The 19,134-nt window shown below is 47.8% G+C and overlaps 1 protein-coding gene, 5 non-coding genes and 24 pseudogenes across 6 annotated transcripts in view; 1 reads left to right on the forward strand and 29 right to left on the reverse strand.

Moving 5' to 3' along the window:
* Window positions 1-101, reverse strand: part of LOC148105172 (5S ribosomal RNA) — a 119-nt pseudogene extending 18 nt beyond the window's left edge.
* The window catches only part of LOC148105165 (uncharacterized), a 10,133-nt gene extending 3,178 nt beyond the window's left edge, over window positions 1-6,955 (forward strand). The window contains exons 2-5 of the mRNA XM_087838363.1: window positions 3,011-3,251; window positions 3,337-3,619; window positions 3,711-4,082; window positions 6,779-6,955. Coding sequence (XP_087694489.1) covers window positions 3,011-3,251; window positions 3,337-3,619; window positions 3,711-4,082; window positions 6,779-6,955 — 1,073 coding nt within the window. The remainder of the gene's footprint in view (window positions 1-3,010; window positions 3,252-3,336; window positions 3,620-3,710; window positions 4,083-6,778) is intronic.
* Window positions 453-571, reverse strand: LOC148105173 (5S ribosomal RNA; annotated as a pseudogene).
* On the reverse strand, window positions 962-1,080 carry LOC148105174 (5S ribosomal RNA; annotated as a pseudogene).
* LOC148105175 (5S ribosomal RNA) lies at window positions 1,471-1,589 on the reverse strand (annotated as a pseudogene).
* On the reverse strand, window positions 1,980-2,098 carry LOC148105176 (5S ribosomal RNA). The gene has a single exon (XR_015718826.1). It is a non-coding gene; the product is annotated as a 5S ribosomal RNA (ribosomal RNA).
* Window positions 6,956-7,438: 483 nt separating the features above from the next.
* Window positions 7,439-7,557, reverse strand: LOC148105177 (5S ribosomal RNA; annotated as a pseudogene).
* Window positions 7,558-7,947: 390 nt separating this feature from the next.
* On the reverse strand, window positions 7,948-8,056 carry LOC148105178 (5S ribosomal RNA; annotated as a pseudogene).
* Window positions 8,057-8,401: 345 nt separating this feature from the next.
* Window positions 8,402-8,520, reverse strand: LOC148105179 (5S ribosomal RNA). Its single transcript, XR_015718827.1, has one exon. It is a non-coding gene; the product is annotated as a 5S ribosomal RNA (ribosomal RNA).
* Window positions 8,521-8,910: 390 nt separating this feature from the next.
* Window positions 8,911-9,029, reverse strand: LOC148105180 (5S ribosomal RNA). Its single transcript, XR_015718931.1, has one exon. It is a non-coding gene; the product is annotated as a 5S ribosomal RNA (ribosomal RNA).
* A 390-nt stretch (window positions 9,030-9,419) lies between these two features.
* LOC148105181 (5S ribosomal RNA) lies at window positions 9,420-9,538 on the reverse strand (annotated as a pseudogene).
* Window positions 9,539-9,928: 390 nt separating this feature from the next.
* On the reverse strand, window positions 9,929-10,047 carry LOC148105182 (5S ribosomal RNA; annotated as a pseudogene).
* A 384-nt stretch (window positions 10,048-10,431) lies between these two features.
* LOC148105183 (5S ribosomal RNA) lies at window positions 10,432-10,550 on the reverse strand (annotated as a pseudogene).
* Window positions 10,551-10,934: 384 nt separating this feature from the next.
* Window positions 10,935-11,053, reverse strand: LOC148105184 (5S ribosomal RNA; annotated as a pseudogene).
* A 389-nt stretch (window positions 11,054-11,442) lies between these two features.
* On the reverse strand, window positions 11,443-11,561 carry LOC148105185 (5S ribosomal RNA; annotated as a pseudogene).
* A 390-nt stretch (window positions 11,562-11,951) lies between these two features.
* LOC148105186 (5S ribosomal RNA) lies at window positions 11,952-12,070 on the reverse strand. Its single transcript, XR_015718928.1, has one exon. It is a non-coding gene; the product is annotated as a 5S ribosomal RNA (ribosomal RNA).
* A 390-nt stretch (window positions 12,071-12,460) lies between these two features.
* On the reverse strand, window positions 12,461-12,579 carry LOC148105187 (5S ribosomal RNA; annotated as a pseudogene).
* A 390-nt stretch (window positions 12,580-12,969) lies between these two features.
* On the reverse strand, window positions 12,970-13,088 carry LOC148105188 (5S ribosomal RNA). Its single transcript, XR_015718933.1, has one exon. It is a non-coding gene; the product is annotated as a 5S ribosomal RNA (ribosomal RNA).
* Window positions 13,089-13,478: 390 nt separating this feature from the next.
* On the reverse strand, window positions 13,479-13,587 carry LOC148105189 (5S ribosomal RNA; annotated as a pseudogene).
* Window positions 13,588-13,977: 390 nt separating this feature from the next.
* Window positions 13,978-14,096, reverse strand: LOC148105190 (5S ribosomal RNA; annotated as a pseudogene).
* A 390-nt stretch (window positions 14,097-14,486) lies between these two features.
* LOC148105191 (5S ribosomal RNA) lies at window positions 14,487-14,595 on the reverse strand (annotated as a pseudogene).
* A 384-nt stretch (window positions 14,596-14,979) lies between these two features.
* LOC148105192 (5S ribosomal RNA) lies at window positions 14,980-15,088 on the reverse strand (annotated as a pseudogene).
* Window positions 15,089-15,476: 388 nt separating this feature from the next.
* LOC148105193 (5S ribosomal RNA) lies at window positions 15,477-15,595 on the reverse strand (annotated as a pseudogene).
* A 390-nt stretch (window positions 15,596-15,985) lies between these two features.
* LOC148105194 (5S ribosomal RNA) lies at window positions 15,986-16,094 on the reverse strand (annotated as a pseudogene).
* Window positions 16,095-16,484: 390 nt separating this feature from the next.
* On the reverse strand, window positions 16,485-16,603 carry LOC148105195 (5S ribosomal RNA; annotated as a pseudogene).
* Window positions 16,604-16,986: 383 nt separating this feature from the next.
* Window positions 16,987-17,105, reverse strand: LOC148105196 (5S ribosomal RNA; annotated as a pseudogene).
* A 390-nt stretch (window positions 17,106-17,495) lies between these two features.
* Window positions 17,496-17,614, reverse strand: LOC148105197 (5S ribosomal RNA; annotated as a pseudogene).
* A 390-nt stretch (window positions 17,615-18,004) lies between these two features.
* LOC148105198 (5S ribosomal RNA) lies at window positions 18,005-18,123 on the reverse strand (annotated as a pseudogene).
* A 388-nt stretch (window positions 18,124-18,511) lies between these two features.
* On the reverse strand, window positions 18,512-18,630 carry LOC148105199 (5S ribosomal RNA; annotated as a pseudogene).
* Window positions 18,631-19,014: 384 nt separating this feature from the next.
* Window positions 19,015-19,133, reverse strand: LOC148105200 (5S ribosomal RNA; annotated as a pseudogene).
* Between the last annotated feature and the right edge of the window lies 1 nt (window position 19,134).

Consider the following 19,134-nt stretch of genomic DNA (forward strand, 5'->3'; position numbering starts at 1 on the left):
TTCCCAGGCAGTCTCCCATCCAAGTACTAACCAAGCCCAGCCCTGCTTAGCTTCCGAGATCAGACGAGGTCAGGCGTGCTAAGGGTGGTATGGCCGTAAGCTGCTGCCCACAGCACAATGTGTCAATTTATGGAATCAAGTGATGAGGTGGCCAGTACCTGATGTTACGAACACAATCCTATAACCCTACCTGCATGCTTGCCTAATACCCTAACCCAAAGACTCAGTTTAGCATTTATCCAGCAGCACGGGCCCTGGATTTTTGAAGATGGCCTCAGGAACCAGCACAGGGCCTGGTGTGTTGTAGGTGGCCTCAGCCAGCAGAACAAGACATTGGTGAAAACAGCCAAAAGCAATGTCGTTAGTGTGCCCTCATTAATGGGCAGCTGCTTTGGGTCTTTTAATACACCCCTTCTCTGGATCAAAAGCAGTTCAATGACATGAAAATGAAAGGCTTACAGCACCAGGTATTCCCAGGCAGTCTCCCATCCAAGTACTAACCAAGCCCAGCCCTGCTTAGCTTCCGAGATCAGACGAGGTCAGGCGTGCTAAGGGTGGTATGGCCGTAAGCTGCTGCCCACAGCACAATGTGTCAATTTATGGAATCAAGTGATGAGGTGGCCAGTACCTGATGTTACGAACACAATCCTATAACCCTACCTGCATGCTTGCCTAATACCCTAAGCCAAAGACTCAGTTTAGCATTTATCCAGCAGCACAGGCCCTGGATTTTTGAAGATGGTCTCAGGAACCAGCACAGGGCCTGTTGTGGTGTAGTTAGCCTCGGCCAGCAGCACTGGCCCTGGTGTGTTGTAGGTGGCCTCAGCCAGCAGAACAAGACATTGGTGAAAACAGCCAAAAGCAATGTCGTTAATGTGCCCTCATTAATGGGCAGCTGCTTTGGGTCTTTTAATACACCCCTTCTCTGGATCAAAAGCAGTTCAATGACATGAAAATGAAAGGCTTACAGCACCAGGTATTCCCAGGCAGTCTCCCATCCAAGTACGAATCAAGCCCAGCCCTGCTTAGCTTCCGAGATCAGACGAGGTCAGGCGTGCTCAGGGTGGTATGGCCGTAAGCTGCTGCCCACAGCACAATGTGTCAATTTATGGAATCAAGTGATGAGGTGGCCAGTACCTGAAGTTACGAACACAATCCTATAACCCTACCTGCATGCTTGCCTAATACCCTAAGCCAAAGACTCAGTTTAGCATTTATCCAGCAGCACAGGCCCTGGATTTTTGAAGATGGCCTCAGGAACCAGCACAGGGCCTGGTGTGGTGTAGTTAGCCTCGGCCAGCAGCACTGGCCCTGGTGTGTTGTAGGTGGCCTCAGCCAGCAGAACAAGACATTGGTGAAAACAGCCAAAAGCAATGTCGTTAATGTGCCCTCATTAATGGGCAGCTGCTTTGGGTCTTTTAATACACCCCTTCTCTGGATCAAAAGCAGTTCAATGACATGAAAATGAAAGGCTTACAGCACCAGGCATTCCCAGGCAGTCTCCCATCCAAGTACTAACCAAGCCCAGCCCTGCTTAGCTTCCGAGATCAGACGAGGTCAGGCGTGCTCAGGGTGGTATGGCCGCAAGCTACTGCCCACAGCACAATGTGTCAATTTATGGAATCAAGTGATGAGGTGGCCAGTACCTGAAGTTACGAACACAATCCTATAACCCTACCTGCATGCTTGCCTAATACCCTAAGCCAAAGACTCAGTTTAGCATTTATCCAGCAGCACAGGCCCTGGATTTTTGAAGATGGCCTCAGGAACCAGCACAGGGCCTGGTGTGGTGTAGTTAGCCTCGGCCAGCAGCACTGGCCCTGGTGTGTTGTAGGTGGCCTCAGCCAGCAGAACAAGACATTGGTGAAAACAGCCAAAAGCAATGTCGTTAATGTGCCCTCATTAATGGGCAGCTGCTTTGGGTCTTTTAATACACCCCTTCTCTGGATCAAAAGCAGTTCAATGACATGAAAATGAAAGGCTTACAGCACCAGGTATTCCCAGGCAGTCTCCCATCCAAGTACTAACCAAGCCCAGCCCTGCTTAGCTTCCGAGATCAGACGAGGTCAGGCGTGCTCAGGGTGGTATGGCCGTAAGCTGCTGCCCACAGCACAATGTGTCAATTTATGGAATCAAGTGATGAGGTGGCCAGTACCTGAAGTTACGAACACAATCCTATAACCCTACCTGCATGCTTGCCTAATACCCTAAGCCAAAGACTCAGTTTAGCATTTATCCAGCAGCACAGGCCCTGGATTTTTGAAGATGGCCTCAGGAACCAGCACAGGGCCTGGTGTGGTGTAGTTAGCCTCGGCCAGCAGCACTGGCCCTGGTGTGTTGTAGGTGGCCTCAGCCAGCAGAACAAGACATTGGTGAAAACAGCCAAAAGCAATGTCGTTAATGTGCCCTCATTAATGGGCAGCTGCTTTGGGTCTTTTACAGTTTTTTCTGAATGCTTAAACCCTAACTGTGATTCTTATAGCACAATTTCTAAAACTATTAATACTTATAGCAAAACCACTCACTGAGTTTGCAAAACTAAAAGCACAAATACTGCTTTGCACTCAGTTTGCCATTTTGTAACACACACTTTGCAAACCTGTAGCTACAATCCACTGCACAGCACTCTTTTTGCAGAACTGTAAACACAACTCACTGCTTTACACTCAATTTCAAAATGATCAACGCACTCCTAGCAAAACTATACACATTTAAGGCTATTATTTACACTATTTTGCCAACTGTCTGGCACACTGTCACATGTGAAAACTTTTTTAGATAATTAGTTCACTTTGCAATCAGCCTAAGCACTATAAACAGGCCACAGGTAAGCTGTCTATGTGGAGTACAATGGAAGGAGCAGTAAGAGTGAGAAGAGTGAGAATCAGAGGAGGCCGAGGGAGAGGACGTGGAGGTGAAGAAGTTGGAGGAAGAGGACGTGGAGGTGAAGAAGTTGGAGGAAGAGGACGTGGAGGTGAAGAAGTTGGAGGAAGAGGACATGGAGGTGAAGAAGCAAGAGGGTTAGAGGAAGTTAGAGGAAGAGGACAAGGAGGAGCAAGAAGAGGACGAGGAGGGGAAAGAGGAAGGGTAAGAAGAGTAAGAAACAGAATAACTGATGACATCAGAGCTACAATAGTGGACCATGTCATCAACCATGGGATGACCCTGAGGGAAGCTGGCCAACGGGTTCAGCCTAAACTGAGCCGCTACACTGTGGCAAGCATCATTAGGACATTTCGAAATGAGAATCGGTAAGTACTTTGTAGCGCTGCCATACTCTAATGAGAAAGACAACAGTACCATACATGCAAAAATACTGAAATTGTTACTTTACAGAATTGCTAGACGTCCAGATGTTGGGGGCAGAGGCAGAATGTTCACTCCAGAGCAAGAGACCCATATAGTGAACATGGTGATTGCCAATAATGCAATAAGACTGCGCGAAATACAGCAGCGCATAATTGATAATGACATCATCTTTCAAAATATACACAGTGCAAGCATTTCTGCACTAAGTCGTGTACTTGCGCGCCACAGAATAAGAATGAAGCAAATTTACAGAGTTCCTTTCGAGAGAAACACAGAACGTGTAAAGCAACTGCGATATGACTATGTGCAGGTAAGCTAGTGTCATTGGTTCTGAATTTGGAAGTGCATACTGTAGTGCTGTGCATGGGCCTGATGTGTTGCATTTGTTTTGTCTTGTCCAGAGAGTGATGGAACTAGAAGCAGATGCAACGGGACATGAGCTACTTTTTGTAGATGAGGCCGGTTTTAACCTCAGTAAAACCAGGAGACGTGGCAGGAACATAATTGGACACCGTGCCATCATCAATGTCCCAGGACAACGTGGTGGTAACATAACCATGTGTGCAGCTATAAGCCAAAATGGTGTTGTTCACCATCATGCAACCATAGGCCCATACAACACTGCACACATTATTGCATTCCTGGACACCTTGCATGACATGCTCACTGTTCAGAGACCAGAGCAGACCCGATATGTCATCATATGGGACAATGTTAGTTTCCATAGGGCTGCTTTGGTCCGCAACTGGTTTACAGACCACCCATCCTTCATGGCACTCAACCTCCCTCCATACTCTCCATTCTTACAGTTTTTGCTGAATGCTTACAGTTTTTTCTGATTGCTTAAGCACATTTTTTGTAACTATTGGCTACTTTTGCAAAATTCTACACACAAATAAGAAAACCTGTCACCCAATTATCAAAACATTGTAGTTTTCTTGCAAAAGCGAACACAGCTAGATTAACTCTTCACACCTTCGTAAAAATGGTGTTTTCGTATCAAACAGTACACACAAGCCATCATCTACTAAGCACACAATGCGCCAACTGCACACTCATGGTATGAATACAAAACACATCTGGCTTTTGCTTTCTCTGTGCACAAGCTAGGCCATGTCAGTTTGAGCTCATACTTTTGTGATAGGTCTGTAAACATGGAGGGATCCAAACTTCAAGTACTGGTGTTTATTTACACACATCAAAACAAACACAAGTGTTTATTTCCAAGTATAGGATTATTTGCAATCGCCATGTTGACTATATGGGTTTCTTGGTCTGCAGTGAACATGCGTCCTCTGCCCCCAGCATCTGGTCATCTAGCAATTCTGTAAAGTAACAATTTCAGTATTTTTACATCTATGGTATTGTTGTGTTTCTCATTAGCATATGGCAGTGCTACAAATCTTAGTGCAAAGTGACTGTACTAACCGATTCTCATTTCAAAATGTCCTTATGATGCTTGCTACAGTGTAGCGGCTCGAGTTAGGCTGAACCCGTCGGCCAGCTTCCCTCAGGGTCATTCCACGGTTGATTACATGGTCCACTATTGTAGCTCTGATGTCATCAGCAATTCTATTTCTTACTCTTCTAACCCTTCCTCTCCCCCCTCCTCGTCCTCTCCCCCCTCCTCGTCCTCCTCTTGTTCCTCCTTGTCCTTGTCGTCCTCTTCATCCTACTTCTTCACCTCCACGTCCTCTTCCTCGGCCTCCTCTACTTCTCACTCTTCCTGCTCCCTCAATTGTACTCCACACACAGAGCTTACCTGTATTATAGTGCTTGGGCTGATTGCAAAGTGAACTAATTATCTAAAAAAGTTTTTACATGTGACAGTGTGCCAGACAGTTGGCAAAATAGTGTAAATAATAGCCATAAATGTGTATAGTTTTGCTAGGAGTGTGTTGATCATTTGGAAATTGAGTGTAAAGCAGTGAGTTGTGTTTACAGTTCTGCAAAAAGAGTGCTGTGCAGTGGATTGTAGCTACAGGTTTGCAAAGTGTGTGTTACAAAATGGCAAACTGAGTGCAAAGCAGTGTTTGTGCTTTTAGTTTTGCAAACTCAGTGAGTGGTTTTGCTATAAGTATTAATAGTTTTAGAAATTGTGCTATAAGAATCACAGTTAGTGTTTAAGCATTCAGAAAAAACTGTAAACCCTAACTGTGATTCTTATAGCACATTTTCTAAAACTATTAATACTTATAGCAAAACCACTCACTGAGTTTGCAAAACTAAAAGCACAAACACTGCTTTGCACTCAGTTTGCCATTTTGTAACACACACTTTGCAAACCTGTAGCTACAATCCACTGCACAGCACTCTTTTTGCAGAACTGTAAACACAACTCACTGCTTTGCACTCAATTTCCAAATGATCAACGCACTCCTAGCAAAACTATACACATTTACGGCCATTATTTACACTATTTTGCCAACTGTCTGGCACACTGTCACATGTGAAAACTTTTTTAGATAATTAGTTCACTTTGCAATCAGCCCAAGCACTATAATACAGGTAAGCTCTGTGTGTGGAGAACAATGGAGGGAGCTGGAAGAGTGAGAAGTAGAGGAGGCCGAGGAAGAGGACGTGGAGGTGAAGAAGTAGGAAAAAGAGGACGACAAGGACAAGGAGGAGCAAGAGGAGGATGAGGAGGGAGGAGAGGAGGACGAGGAGGGGGGAGAGGAAGGGTAAGAAGAGTAAGACATAGAATTGCTGATGACATCAGAGCTACAATAGTGGACCATGTAATCAACCGTGGAATGACCCTGAGGGAAGCTGGCCAACGGGTCCAGCCTAACTCGCGCCGCTACACTGTAGCAAGCATCATAAGGACATTTTGAAATGAGAATCGGTTAGTGCAGTCACTTTGCACTAAGATTTGTAGCACTGCCATATGCTAATGAGAAACACAACAATACCATAGATGTAAAAATACTGAAATTGTTACTTTACAGAATTGCTAGACGACCAGATGCTGGGGCAGAGGAAGCATGTTCACTGCAGACCAAGAAACCCATATAGTCAATATGGCGATTGCAAATAATCCTATACTTGGATATAAACACTTGTGTTTGTTTTGATGTGTGTGAATAAACACCAGTACTTGAAGTTAACTGACATAGCCTACCTTCTGCACAGAGAAAGCAAAAGCCAGATGTGTTTTTTATTCATACCATCAGTGTGCAGTTGGCGCATTGTGTGCTTAGTAGATGATGGCTTGTGTGTACTGTTTGATACGGAAACACCATTTTTACGAAGGTGTGAAGAGTTAATCTAGCTGTGTTCGCTTTTGCAAGAGAACTACAATGTTTTGATAATTGGGTGACAGGTTTTCTTATTTGTGTGTAGAGTTTTGCAAAAATAGCCAATAGTTACAAAAAATGTGCTCAAGCCATCAGAAAAAACTGTAAATCCCATCGAGGAGTTCTTCTCTGCCTGGCGCTGGAAAGTGTACGACCGTCATCCTCATCAACAGGTAGCCCGTTTACAGGCAATGGAGGAGGCATGTGGAGATATTGACCAGGCATCATGTCAGGCCTGGATACGGCATTCAAGGAGATATTTTCCCCGGTGCCTTGGACTGGAGGATATCGCATGCGATGTGGACGAAATTTTGTGGCCGGACCCAGAAAGACGACATGATGTCCGCTGATTGTCTTTTTTTTCCCTTTTTTTTGTGAAATTCCTATTTTGTGTTCTGACTTTGTCTTGGTTTTGATGAGTGTGAATAAACACCAATACTTGAAGTTTGGATCCTTGTATGTTTACATGACACTATGACAAAAGTGTGACCTCAAATTGACATCTGTACACAGAGAAAGCAAAAGCCAGATGTGTTTTGTATTCATACCATCAGTGTGCAGGTGGCGCATTGTGTGCTTAGTAGATGATGGCTTGTGTGTACTGTTTGATACGAAAACACCATTTTTACGAAGGTGTGAAGAGTTAATCTAGCTGTGTTCGCTTTTGCAAGAGAACTACAATGTTTTGATAATTGGGTGACAGGTTTTCTTATTTGTGTGTAGAGTTTTGCAAAAATAGCCAATAGTTACAAAAAATGTGCTTAAGCAATCAGAAAAAACTGTAATACACCCCTTCTCTGGATCAAAAGCAGTTCAATGACATGAAAATGAAAGGCTTACAGCACCAGGTATTCCCAGGCAGTCTCCCATCCAAGTACTAACCAAGCCCAGCCCTGCTTAGCTTCCGAGATCAGACGAGGTCAGTCGTGCTCAGGGTGGTATGGCCGTAAGCTGCTGCCCACAGCACAATGTGTCAATTTATGGAATCAAGTGATGAGGTGGCCAGTACCTGAAGTTACGAACACAATCCTATAACCCTACCTTCATGCTTGCCTAATACCCTAAGCCAAAGACTCAGTTTAGCATTTATCCAGCAGCACAGGCCCTGGATTTTTGAAGATGGCCTCAGGAACTAGAACAGGGCCTGGTGTGGTGTAGTTAGCCTCGGCCAGCAGCACTGGCCCTGGTTTGTTGTAGGTGGCCTCAGCCAGCAGAACAAGACATTGGTGAAAACAGCCAAAAGCAATGTCGTTAATGTGCCCTCATTAATGGGCAGCTGCTTTGGGTCTTTTAATACACCCCTTCTCTGGATCAAAAGCAGTTCAATGACATGAAAATGAAAGGCTTACAGCACCAGGTATTCCCAGGCAGTCTCCCATCCAAGTACAAACCAAGCCCAGCCCTGCTTAGCTTCCGAGATCAGGCGTGCTCGGGGTGGTATGGCCGTAAGCTGCTGCCCACAGCACAATGTGTCAGTTTATGGAATCAAGTGATGAGGTGGCCAGTACCTGAAGTTACGAACACAATCCTATAACCCTACCTGCATGCTTGCCTAATACCCTAACCCAAAGACTCAGTTTAGCATTTATCCAGCAGCACGGGCCCTGGATTTTTGAAGATGGCCTCAGGAACCAGCACAGGGCCTGGTGTGTTGTAGGTGGCCTCAGCCAGCAGAACAAGACATTGGTGAAAACAGCCAAAAGCAATGTCGTTAATGTGCCCTCATTAATGGGCAGCTGCTTTGGGTCTTTTAATACACCCCTTCTCTGGATCAAAAGCAGTTCAATGACATATAAGGCTTACAGCACCAGGTATTCCCAGGCAGTCTCCCATCCAAGTACTAACCAAGCCCAGCCCTGCTTAGCTTCCGAGATCAGACGAGGTCAGGCGTGCTCAGGGTGGTATGGCCGTAAGCTGCTGCCCACAGCACAATGTGTCAATTTATGGAATCAAGTGATGAGGTGGCCAGTACCTGAAGTTACGAACACAATCCTATAACCCTACCTGCATGCTTGCCTAATACCCTAAGCCAAAGACTCAGTTTAGCATTTATCCAGCAACACAGGCCCTGGATTTTTGAAGATGGCCTCAGGAACCAGCACCGGGCCTGGTGTGGTGTAGTTAGCCTCGGCCAGCAGCACTGGCCCTGGTGTGTTGTAGGTGGCCTCAGCCAGCAGAACAAGACATTGGTGAAAACAGCCAAAAGCAATGTCGTTAATGTGCCCTCATTAATGGGCATCTGCTTTGGGTCTTTTAATACACCCCTTCTCTGGATCAAAAGCAGTTCAATGACATGAAAATGAAAGGCTTACAGCACCAGGTATTCCCAGGCAGTCTTCCATCCAAGTACTAACCAAGCCCAGCCCTGCTTAACTTCCGAGATCAGACGAGGTCAGGCGTGCTCAGGGTGGTATGGCCGTAAGCTGCTGCCCACAGCACAATGTGTCAATTTATGGAATCAAGTGATGAGGTGGCCAGTACCTGAAGTTACGAACACAATCCTATAACCCTACCTGCATGCTTGCCTAATACCCTAAGCCAAAGACTCAGTTTAGCATTTATCCAGCAGCACAGGCCCTGGATTTTTGAAGATGGCCTCAGGAACCAGCACAGGGCCTGGTGTGGTGTAGTTAGCCTCGGCCAGCAGCACTGGCCCTGGTGTGTTGTAGGTGGCCTCAGCCAGCAGAACAAGACATTGGTGAAAACAGCCAAAAGCAATGTCGTTAATGTGCCCTCATTAATGGGCAGCTGCTTTGGGTCTTTTAATACACCCCTTCTCTGGATCAAAAGCAGTTCAATGACATGAAAATGAAAGGCTTACAGCACCAGGTATTCCCAGGCAGTGTCCCATCCAAGTACTAACCAAGCCCAGACCTGCTTAGCTTCCGAGATCAGACGAGGTCAGGCGTGCTCAGGGTGGTATGGCCGTAAGCTGCTGCCCACAGCACAATGTGTCAATTTACGGAATCAAGTGATGAGGTGGCCAGTACCTGAAGTCACGAACACAATCCTATAACCCTACCTGCATGCTTGCCTAATACCCTAACCCAGAGAATCAGTTTAGCATTTATCCAGCAGCACAGGCCCTGGATTTTTGAAGATGGCCTCAGGAACCAGCACAGGGCCTGGTGTGGTGTAGTTAGCCTCGGCCAGCAGCACTGGCCCTGGTGTGTTGTAGGTGGCCTCAGCCAGCAGAACAAGACATTGGTGAAAACAGCCAAAAGCAATGTCGTTAATGTGCCCTCATTAATGGGCAGCTGCTTTGGGTCTTTTAATACACCCCTTCTCTGGATCAAAAGCAGTTCAATGACATGAAAATGAAAGGCTTACAGCACCAGGTATTCCCAGGCAGTGTCCCATCCAAGTACTAACCAAGCCCAGCCCTGCTTAGCTTCCGAGACCAGAGGAGGTCAGGCGTGCTCAGGGTGGTATGGCCGTAAGCTGCTTCCCACAGCACAATGTGTCAATTTATGGAATCAAGTGATGAGGTGGCCAGTACCTGAAGTTACGAACACAATCCTATAACCCTACCTGCATGCTTGCCTAATACCCTAACCCAAAGACTCAGTTTAGCATTTATCCAGCAGCACAGGCCCTGGATTTTTGAAGATGGCCTCAGGAACCAGCACAGGGCCTGGTGTGGTGTAGTTAGCCTCGGCCAGCAGCACTGGCCCTGGTGTGTTGTATGTGGCCTCAGCCAGCAGAACAAGACATTGGTGAAAACAGCCAAAAGCAATGTCGTTAATGTGCCCTCATTAATGGGCAGCTGCTTTGGGTCTTTTAATACACCCCTTCTCTGGATCAAAAGCAGTTCAATGACATGAAAGGCTTACAGCACCAGGTATTCCCAGGCAGTCTCCCATCCAAGTACTAACCAAGCGCAGCCCTGCTTAGCTTCCGAGATCAGACGAGGTCAGGCGTGCTCAGGGTGGTATGGCCGTAAGCTGCTGCCCACAGCACAATGTGTCAATTTATGGAATCAAGTGATGAGGTGGCCAGTACCTGAAGTTACGAACATAATCCTATAACCCTACCTGCATGCTTGCCTAATACCCTAAGCCAAAGACTCAGTTTAGCATTTATCCAGCAGCACAGGCCCTGGATTTTTGAAGATGGCCTCAGGAACCAGCACAGGGCCTGGTGTGGTGTAGTTAGCCTCGGCCAGCAGCACTGGCCCTGGTGTGTTGTAGGTGGCCTGAGCCAGCAGAACAAGACATTGGTGAAAACAGCCAAAAGCAATGTCGTTAATGTGCCCTCATTAATGGGCAGCTGCTTTGGGTCTTTTAATACACCCCTTCTCTGCATCAAAAGCAGTTCAATGACATGAAAGGCTTACAGCACCAGGTATTCCCAGGCAGTCTCCCATCCAAGTACTAACCAAGCCCAGCCCTGCTGAGCTTCCGATATCAGACGAGGTCAGGCGTGCTCAGGGTGGTATGGCCGTAAGCTGCTGCCCACAGCACAATGTGTCAATTTATGGAATCAAATGATGAGGTGGCCAGTATCTGATGTTACGAACACAATCCTATAACCCTACCTGCATGCTTGCCTAATACCCTAAGCCAAAGACTCAGTTTAGCATTTATCCAGCAGCACAGGCCCTGGATTTTTGAAGATGGTCTCAGGAACCAGCACAGGGCCTGGTGTGGTGTAGTTAGCCTCGGCCAGCAGCACTGGCCCTGGTGTGTTGTAGGTGGCCTCAGCCAGCAGAACAAGACATTGGTGAAAACAGCCAAAAGCAATGTCGTTAATGTGCGCTCATTAATGGGCAGCTGTTTGGGTCTTTTAATACACCCCTTCTCTGGATCAAAAGCAGTTCAATGACATGAAAATGAAAGGCTTACAGCACCAGGTATTCCCAGGCAGTTTCCCATCCAAGTACTAACCAAGCCCAGCCCTGCTTAGCTTCCGAGATCAGACGAGGTCAGGCGTGCTCAGGGTGGTATGGCCGTAAGCTGCTGCCCACAGCACAATGTGTCAATTTATGGAATCAAGTGATGAGGTGGCCAGTACCTGAAGTTACGAACACAATCCTATAACCCTACCTGCATGCTTGCCTAATACCCTAACCCAAAGACTCAGTTTAGCATTTATCTAGCAGCACGGGCCCTGGATTTTTGAAGATGGCCTCAGGAACCAGCACAGGGCCTGGTGTGGTGTAGTTAGCCTCGGCCAGCAGCACTGGCCCTGGTGTGTTGTAGGTGGCTTCAGCCAGCAGAACAAGACATTGGTGAAAACAGCCAAAAGCAATGTTGTTAATGTGCCCTCATTAATGGGCAGCTGCTTTGGGTCTTTTAATGCACCCCTTCTCTGGATCAAAAGCAGTTCAATGACATGAAAATGAAAGGCTTACAGCACCAGGTATTCCCAGTTAGTCTCCTATCCAAGTACTAACCAAGCCCAGCCCTGCTTAGCTTCCGAGATCAGACGAGGTCAGGCGTGCTCAGGGTGGTATGGCCGTAAGCTGCTGCCCACAGCACAATGTGTCAATTTATGGAATCAAATGATGAGGTGGCCAGTACCTGAAGTTACGAACACAATCCTATAACCCTACCTGCATGCTTGCCTAATACCCTAAGCCAAAGACTCAGTTTAGCATTTATCCAGCAGCACAGGATCTGGATTTTTGAAGATGGCCTCAGGAACCAGCACAGGGCCTGGTGTGGTGTAGTTAGCCTCGGCCAGCAGCACTGGCCCTGGTGTGTTGTAGGTGGCCTCAGCCAGCAGAACAAGACATTGGTGAAAACAGCCAAAAGCAATGTTGTTAATGTGCCCTCATTAATGGGCAGCTGCTTTGGGTCTTTTAATACACCCCTTCTATGGATCAAAAGCAGTTCAATGACATGAAAATGAAAGGCTTACAGCAACAGGTATTCCCAGGCAGTCTCCCATCCAAGTACTAACCAAGCCCAGCCCTGCTTAGCTTCCGAGATCAGACGAGGTCAGGCGTGCTCAGGGTGGTATGGCCGTAAGCTGCTGCCCACAGCACAATGTGTCAATTTATGGAATCAAGTGATGAGGTGGCCAGTACCTGAAGTTACGAACACAATCCTATAACCCTACCTGCATGCTTGCCTAATACCCTAAGCCAAAGAATCAGTTTAGCATTTATCCAGCAGCACAGGCCCTGGATTTTTGAAGATGGCCTCAGGAACCAGCACAGGGCCTGGTGTGGTGTAGTTAGCCTCGGCCAGCAGCACTGGCCCTGGTGTGTTGTAGGTGGCCTCAGCCAGCAGAACAAGACATTGGTGAAAACAGCCAAAAGCAATGTTGTTAATGTGCCCTCATTAATGGGCAGCTGCTTTCGGTCTTTTAATACACCCCTTCTCTGGATCAAAAGCAGTTCAATGACATGAAAATGAAACGCTTACAGCACCAGGTATTCCCAGGCAGTCTCCTATCCAAGTACTAACCAAGCCCAGCCCTGCTTAGCTTCCGAGATCAGACGAGGTCAGGCGTGCTCAGGGTGGTATGGCCGTAAGCTGCTGCCCACAGCACAATGTGTCAATTTATGGAATCAAGTGATGAGGTGGCCAGTACCTGAAGTTACGAACGCAATCCTATAACCCTACCTGCATGCTTGCCTAATACCCTAACCCAAAGACTCAGTTTAGCATTTATCCAGCAGCACAGGCCCTGGATTTTTGAAGATGGCCTCAGGAACCAGCACAGGGCCTGGTGTGGTGTAGTTAGCCTCGGCCAGCAGCACTGGCCCTGGTGTGTTGTAGGTGGCCTCAGCCAGCAGAACAAGACATTGGTGAAAACAGCCAAAAGCAATGTCGTTAATGTGCCCTCATTAATGGGCAGCTGCTTTGGGTCTTTTAATACACCCCTTCTCTGGATCAAAAGCAGTTCAATGACATGAAAAAGAAAGGCTTACAGCACCAGGTATTCCCAGGCAGTCTCCCATCCAAGTACTAACCAAGCCCAGCCCTGCTTAGCTTCCGAGATCAGGCGTGCTCAGGGTGGTATGGCCGTAAGCTGCTTCCCACAGCACAATGTGTCAATTTATGGAATCAAGTGATGAGGTGGCCAGTACCTGAAGTTACGAACACAATCCTATAACCCTACCTGCATGCTTGCCTAATACCCTAAGCCAAAGACTCAGTTTAGCATTTATCCAGCAGCACAGGCCCTGGATTTTTGAAGATGGCCTCAGGAACCAGCACAGGGCCTGGTGTGGTGTAGTTAGCCTCGGCCAGCAGCACTGGCCCTGGTGTGTTGTAGGTGGCCTGAGCCAGCAGAACAAGACATTGGTGAAAACAGCCAAAAGCAATGTCGTTAATGTGCCCTCATTAATGGGCAGCTGCTTTGGGTCTTTTAATACACCCCTTCTCTGGATCAAAAGCAGTTCAATGACATGAAAAAGAAAGGCTTACAGCACCAGGTATTCCCAGGCAGTCTCCCATCCAAGTACTAACCAAGCCCAGCCCTGCTTAGCTTCCGAGATCAGACGAGGTCAGGCGTGCTCAGGGACGTATGGCCGTAAGCTGCTGGCCACAGCACAATGTGTCAATTTATGGAATCAAGTGATGAGGTGGCCAGTACCTGAAGTTACGAACACAATCCTATAACCCTACCTGCATGCTTGCCTAATACCCTAAGCCAAAGACTCAGTTTAGCATTTATCCAGCAGCACAGGCCCTGGATTTTTGAAGATGGCCTCAGGAACCAGCACCGGGCCTGGTGTGGTGTAGTTAGCCTCGGCCAGCAGCACTGGCCCTGGTGTGTTGTAGGTGGCCTCAGCCAGCAGAACAAGACATTGGTGAAAACAGCCAAAAGCAATGTCGTTAATGTGCCCTCATTAATGGGCAGCTGCTTTGGGTCTTTTAATACACCCCTTCTCTGGATCAAAAGCAGTTCAATGACATGAAAATGAAAGGCTTACAGTACCAGGTATTCCCAGGCAGTCTCCCATCCAAGTACTAACCAAGCCCAGCACTGCTTAGCTTCCGAGATCAGACGAGGTCAGGGTGGTATGGCCGTAAGCTGCTGCCCACAGCGCAATGTGTCAATTTATGGAATCAAGTGATGAGGTGGCCAGTACCTGAAGTTACGAACACAATCCTATAACCCTACCTGCATGCTTGCCTAATACCCTAAGCCAAAGACTCAGTTTAGCATTTATCCAGCAGCACAGGCCCTGGATTTTTGAAGATGGTCTCAGGAACCAGCACAGGGCCTGGTGTGGTGTAGTTAGCCTCGGCCAGCAGCACTGGCCCTGGTGTGTTGTAGGTGGCCTCAGCCAGCAGAACAAGACATTGGTGAAAACAGCCAAAAGCAATGTCGTTAATGTGCCCTCATTAATGGGCAGCTGCTTTGGGTCTTTTAATACACCCCTTCTCTGAATCAAAAGCAGTTCAATGACATGAAAGGTTTACAGCACCAGGTATTCCCCCATCCAAGTACTAACCAAGCCCAGCCCTGCTTAGCTTCCGAGATCTGACGAGGTCAGGCGTGCTCAGGGTGGTATGGCCGTAAGCTGCTGCCCACAGCACAATGTGTCAATTTATGGAATCAAGTGATGAGGTGGCCAGTACCTGAAGTTACGAACACAATCCTATAACCCTACCTGCATGCTTGCCTAATACCCAACCCAAAGACTCAGTTTAGCATTTATCCACCAGCTCAGGCCCTGGATTTTTGAAGATGGCCTCAGGAACCAGCACAGGGCCTGGTTTTGTGTAGTTTACTCGGCCAGCAGTACTGGCCCTGGTGTGTTGTAGGTGGCCTCAGCCAGCAGAACAAGACATTGGTGAAAACAGCCAAAAGCAATGTCGTTAATGTGCCCTCATTAATGGGCAGCTGCTTTGGGTCTTTTAATACACCCCTTCTCTGGATCAAAAGCAGTTCAATGACATGAAAATGAGAGGTTTACAGCACCAGGTATTGCCAGGCAGTCTCCCATCCAAGTACTAAGCAAGCCCAGCCCTGCTTAGCTTCCAAGATCAGACGAGGTCAGGCGTGCTCAGGGTGGTATGGCCATAAGCTGCTGCCCACAGCACAATGCGTCAATTTATGGAATCAAGTGATGAGGTGGCCAGTACCTGAAGTTACGAACACAATCCTATAACCCTACCTGCATGCTTGCCTAATACCCTAAGCCAAAGACTCAGTTTAGCATTTATCCAGCAGCACAGGCCCTGGACTTTTGAAGATGGCCTCAGGAATGAGCACAGGGCCTGGTGTGGTGTAGTTAGCCTCGGCCAGCAGCACTGGCCCTGGTGTGTTGTAGGTGGCCTCAGCCAGCAGAACAAGACATTGGTGAAAACAGCCAAAAGCAATGTCGTTAATGTGCCCTCATTAATGGGCAGCTGCTTTGGGTCTTTTAATACACCCCTTCTCTGGATCAAAAGCAGTTCAATGACATGAAAATGAAAGGCTTACAGCACCAGGTATTCCCAGGCAGTCTCCCATCCAAGTACTAACCAAGCCCAGCCCTGCTTAGCTTCCGAGATCAGACGTGCTCAGGGTGGTATGGCCGTAAGCTGCTGCCCACAGCACAATGTGTCAATTTATGGAATCAAGTGATGAGGTGGCCAGTACCTGAAGTTACGAACACAATCCTATAACCCTACCTGCATGCTTGCCTAATACCCTAAGCCAAAGACTCAGTTTAGCATTTATCCAGCAGCACAGGCCCTGGATTTTTGAAGATGGCCTCAGGAACCAGCACAGGGCCTGGTGTGGTGTAGTTAGCCTCGGCCAGCAGCACTGGCCCTGGTGTGTTGTAGGTGGCCTGAGCCAGCAGAACAAGACATTGGTGAAAACAGCCAAAAGCAATGTCGTTAATGTGCCCTCATTAATGGGCAGCTGCTTTGGGTCTTTTAATACACCCCTTCTCTGGATCAAAAGCAGTTCAATGACATGAAAAAGAAAGGCTTACAGCACCAGGTATTCCCAGGCAGTCTCTCATCCAAGTACTAACCAAGTCCAGCCCTGCTTAGCTTCCGAGATCAGACGAGGTCAGGCGTGCTCAGGGTGGTATGGTTGTAAGCTGCTGGCCACAGCACAATGTGTCAATTTATGGAATCAAGTGATGAGGTGGCCAGTACCTGGAGTTACGAACACAATCCTATAACCCTACCTGCATGCTTGCCTCATACCCTAACCCAAAGACTCAGTTTAGCATTTATCCAGCAGCACAGGACCTGGATTTTTGAAGATGGCCTCAGAAACAAGCACAGGGCCTGGTTTTGTGTAGTTTACTCGGCCAGCAGCACTGGCCCTGGTGTGTTGTAGGTGGCCTCAGCCAGCAGAACAAGACATTGGTGAAAACAGCCAAAAGCAATGTCGTTAATGTGCCCTCATTAATGGGCAGCTGCTTTGGGTCTTTTAATACACCCGTTCTCTGAATCAAAAGCAGTTCAATGACATGAAAGGCTTACAGCACCAGGTATTCCCAGGCAGTCTCCCATCCAAGTACTAACAGAGCCTAGCCCTGCTTAGCTTCCGAGATCAGACGAGGTCAGGCGTGCTCAGGGTGGTATGGCCGTAAGCTGCTGCCCACAGCACAATGTGTCAATTTATGGAATCAAGTGATGAGGTGGCCAGTACCTGAAGTTACGAACATAATCCTATAACCCTACCTGCATGCTTGCCTAATACCCTAAGCCAAAGACTCAGTTTAGCATTTATCCAGCAGCACAGGCCCTGGATTTTTGAAGATGGCCTCAGGAACCAGCACAGGGCCTGGTGTGGTGTAGTTAGCCTCGGCCAGCAGCACTGGCCCTGGTGTGTTGTAGGTGGCCTCAGCCAGCAGAACAAGACATTGGTGAAAACAGCCAAAAGCAATGTCGTTAATGTGCCCTCATTAATGTGCAGCTGCTTTGGGTCTTTTAATACACCCCTTCTCTGGATCAAAAGCAGTTCAATGACATGAAAATGAAAGGCTTACAGCACCAGGTATTCCCAGGCAGTCTCCCATCCAAGTACTAACAGAGCCTAGCCCTGCTTAGCTTCCGAGATCAGACGAGGTCAGGCGTGCTCAGGGTGGTATGGCCGTAAGCTGCTGCCCACAGCACAATGTGTCAATTTATGGAATCAAGTGATGAGGTGGCCAGTACCTGAAGTTACGAACATAATCCTATAACCCTACCTGCATGCTTGCCTAATACCCTAAGCCAAAGACTCAGTTTAGCATTTATCCAGCAGCACAGGCCCTGGATTTTTGAAGATGGCCTCAGGAACCAGCACAGGGCCTGGTGTGGTGTAGTTAGCCTCGGCCAGCAGCACTGGCCCTGGTGTGTTGTAGGTGGCCTCAGCCAGCAGAACAAGACATTGGTGAAAACAGCCAAAAGCAATGTCGTTAATGTGCCCTCATTAATGTGCAGCTGCTTTGGGTCTTTTAATACACCCCTTCTCTGGATCAAAAGCAGTTCAATGACATGAAAATGAAAGGCTTACAGCACCAGGTATTCCCAGGCAGTCTCCCATCCAAGTACTAACCAAGCCCAGACCTGCTTAGCTTCCGAGATCAGACGAGGTCAGGCGTGCTCAGGGTGGTATGGCCGTAAGCTGCTGCCCACAGCACAATGTGTCAATTTATGGAATCAAGTGATGAGGTGGCCAGTACTGGAGTTACGAACACAATCCTATAACCCTACCTGCATGCTTGCCTCTTACCCTAACCCAAAGACTCAGTTTAGCATTTATCCAGCAGCACAGGACCTGGATTTTTGAAGATGGCCTCAGAAACCAGCACAGGGCCTGGTTTTGTGTAGTTTACTCGGCCAGCAGCACTCGCCCTGGTGTGTTGTAGGTGGCCTCAGCCAGCAGAACAAGACATTGGTGAAAACAGCCAAAAGCAATGTCGTTAATGTGCCCTCATTAATGGGCAGCTGCTTTGGGTCTTTTAATACACCCCTTCTCTGAATCAAAAGCAGTTCAATGACATGAAAATGAAAGGCTTACAGCACCAGGTATTCCCAGGCAGTCTCCCATCCAAGTACTAACCAAGCCTAGCCATGCTTAGCTTCCGAGATCAGACGAGGTCAGGCGTGCTCAGGGTGGTATGGCCGTAAGCTGCTGCCCACAGCACAATGTGTCAATTTATGGAATCAAGTGATGAGGTGGCCAGTACCTGAAGTTACGAACACAATCCTATAACCCTACCTGCATGCTTGCCTAATACCCTAAGCCAAAGACTCAGTTTAGCATTTATCCAGCAGCACAGGCCCTGGATTTTTGAAGATGGCCTCAGGAACCAGCACAGGGCCTGGTGTGGTGTAGTTAGCCTCGGCCAGCAGCACTGGCCCTGGTGTGTTGTAGGTGGCCTCAGCCAGCAGAACAAGACATTGGTGAAAACAGCCAAAAGCAATGTCGTTAATGTGCCCTCATTAATGGGCAGCTGCTTTGGGTCTTTTAATACACCCCTTCTCTAGATCAAAAGCAGTTCAATGACATGAAAGGCTTACAGCACCAGGTATTCCCAGGCAGTCTCCCATCCAAGTACTAACCAAGCCTAGCCCTGCTTAGCTTACGAGATCAGACGAGGTCAGGCATGCTCAGGGTGGTATGGCCGTAAGCT

Source organism: Neolamprologus brichardi, chromosome 3 (genome assembly GCF_056152115.1).
Source record: "Neolamprologus brichardi isolate AB-2024 chromosome 3, ASM5615211v1, whole genome shotgun sequence".
NCBI classification, from domain to species: Eukaryota; Metazoa; Chordata; class Actinopteri; order Cichliformes; family Cichlidae; genus Neolamprologus; species Neolamprologus brichardi.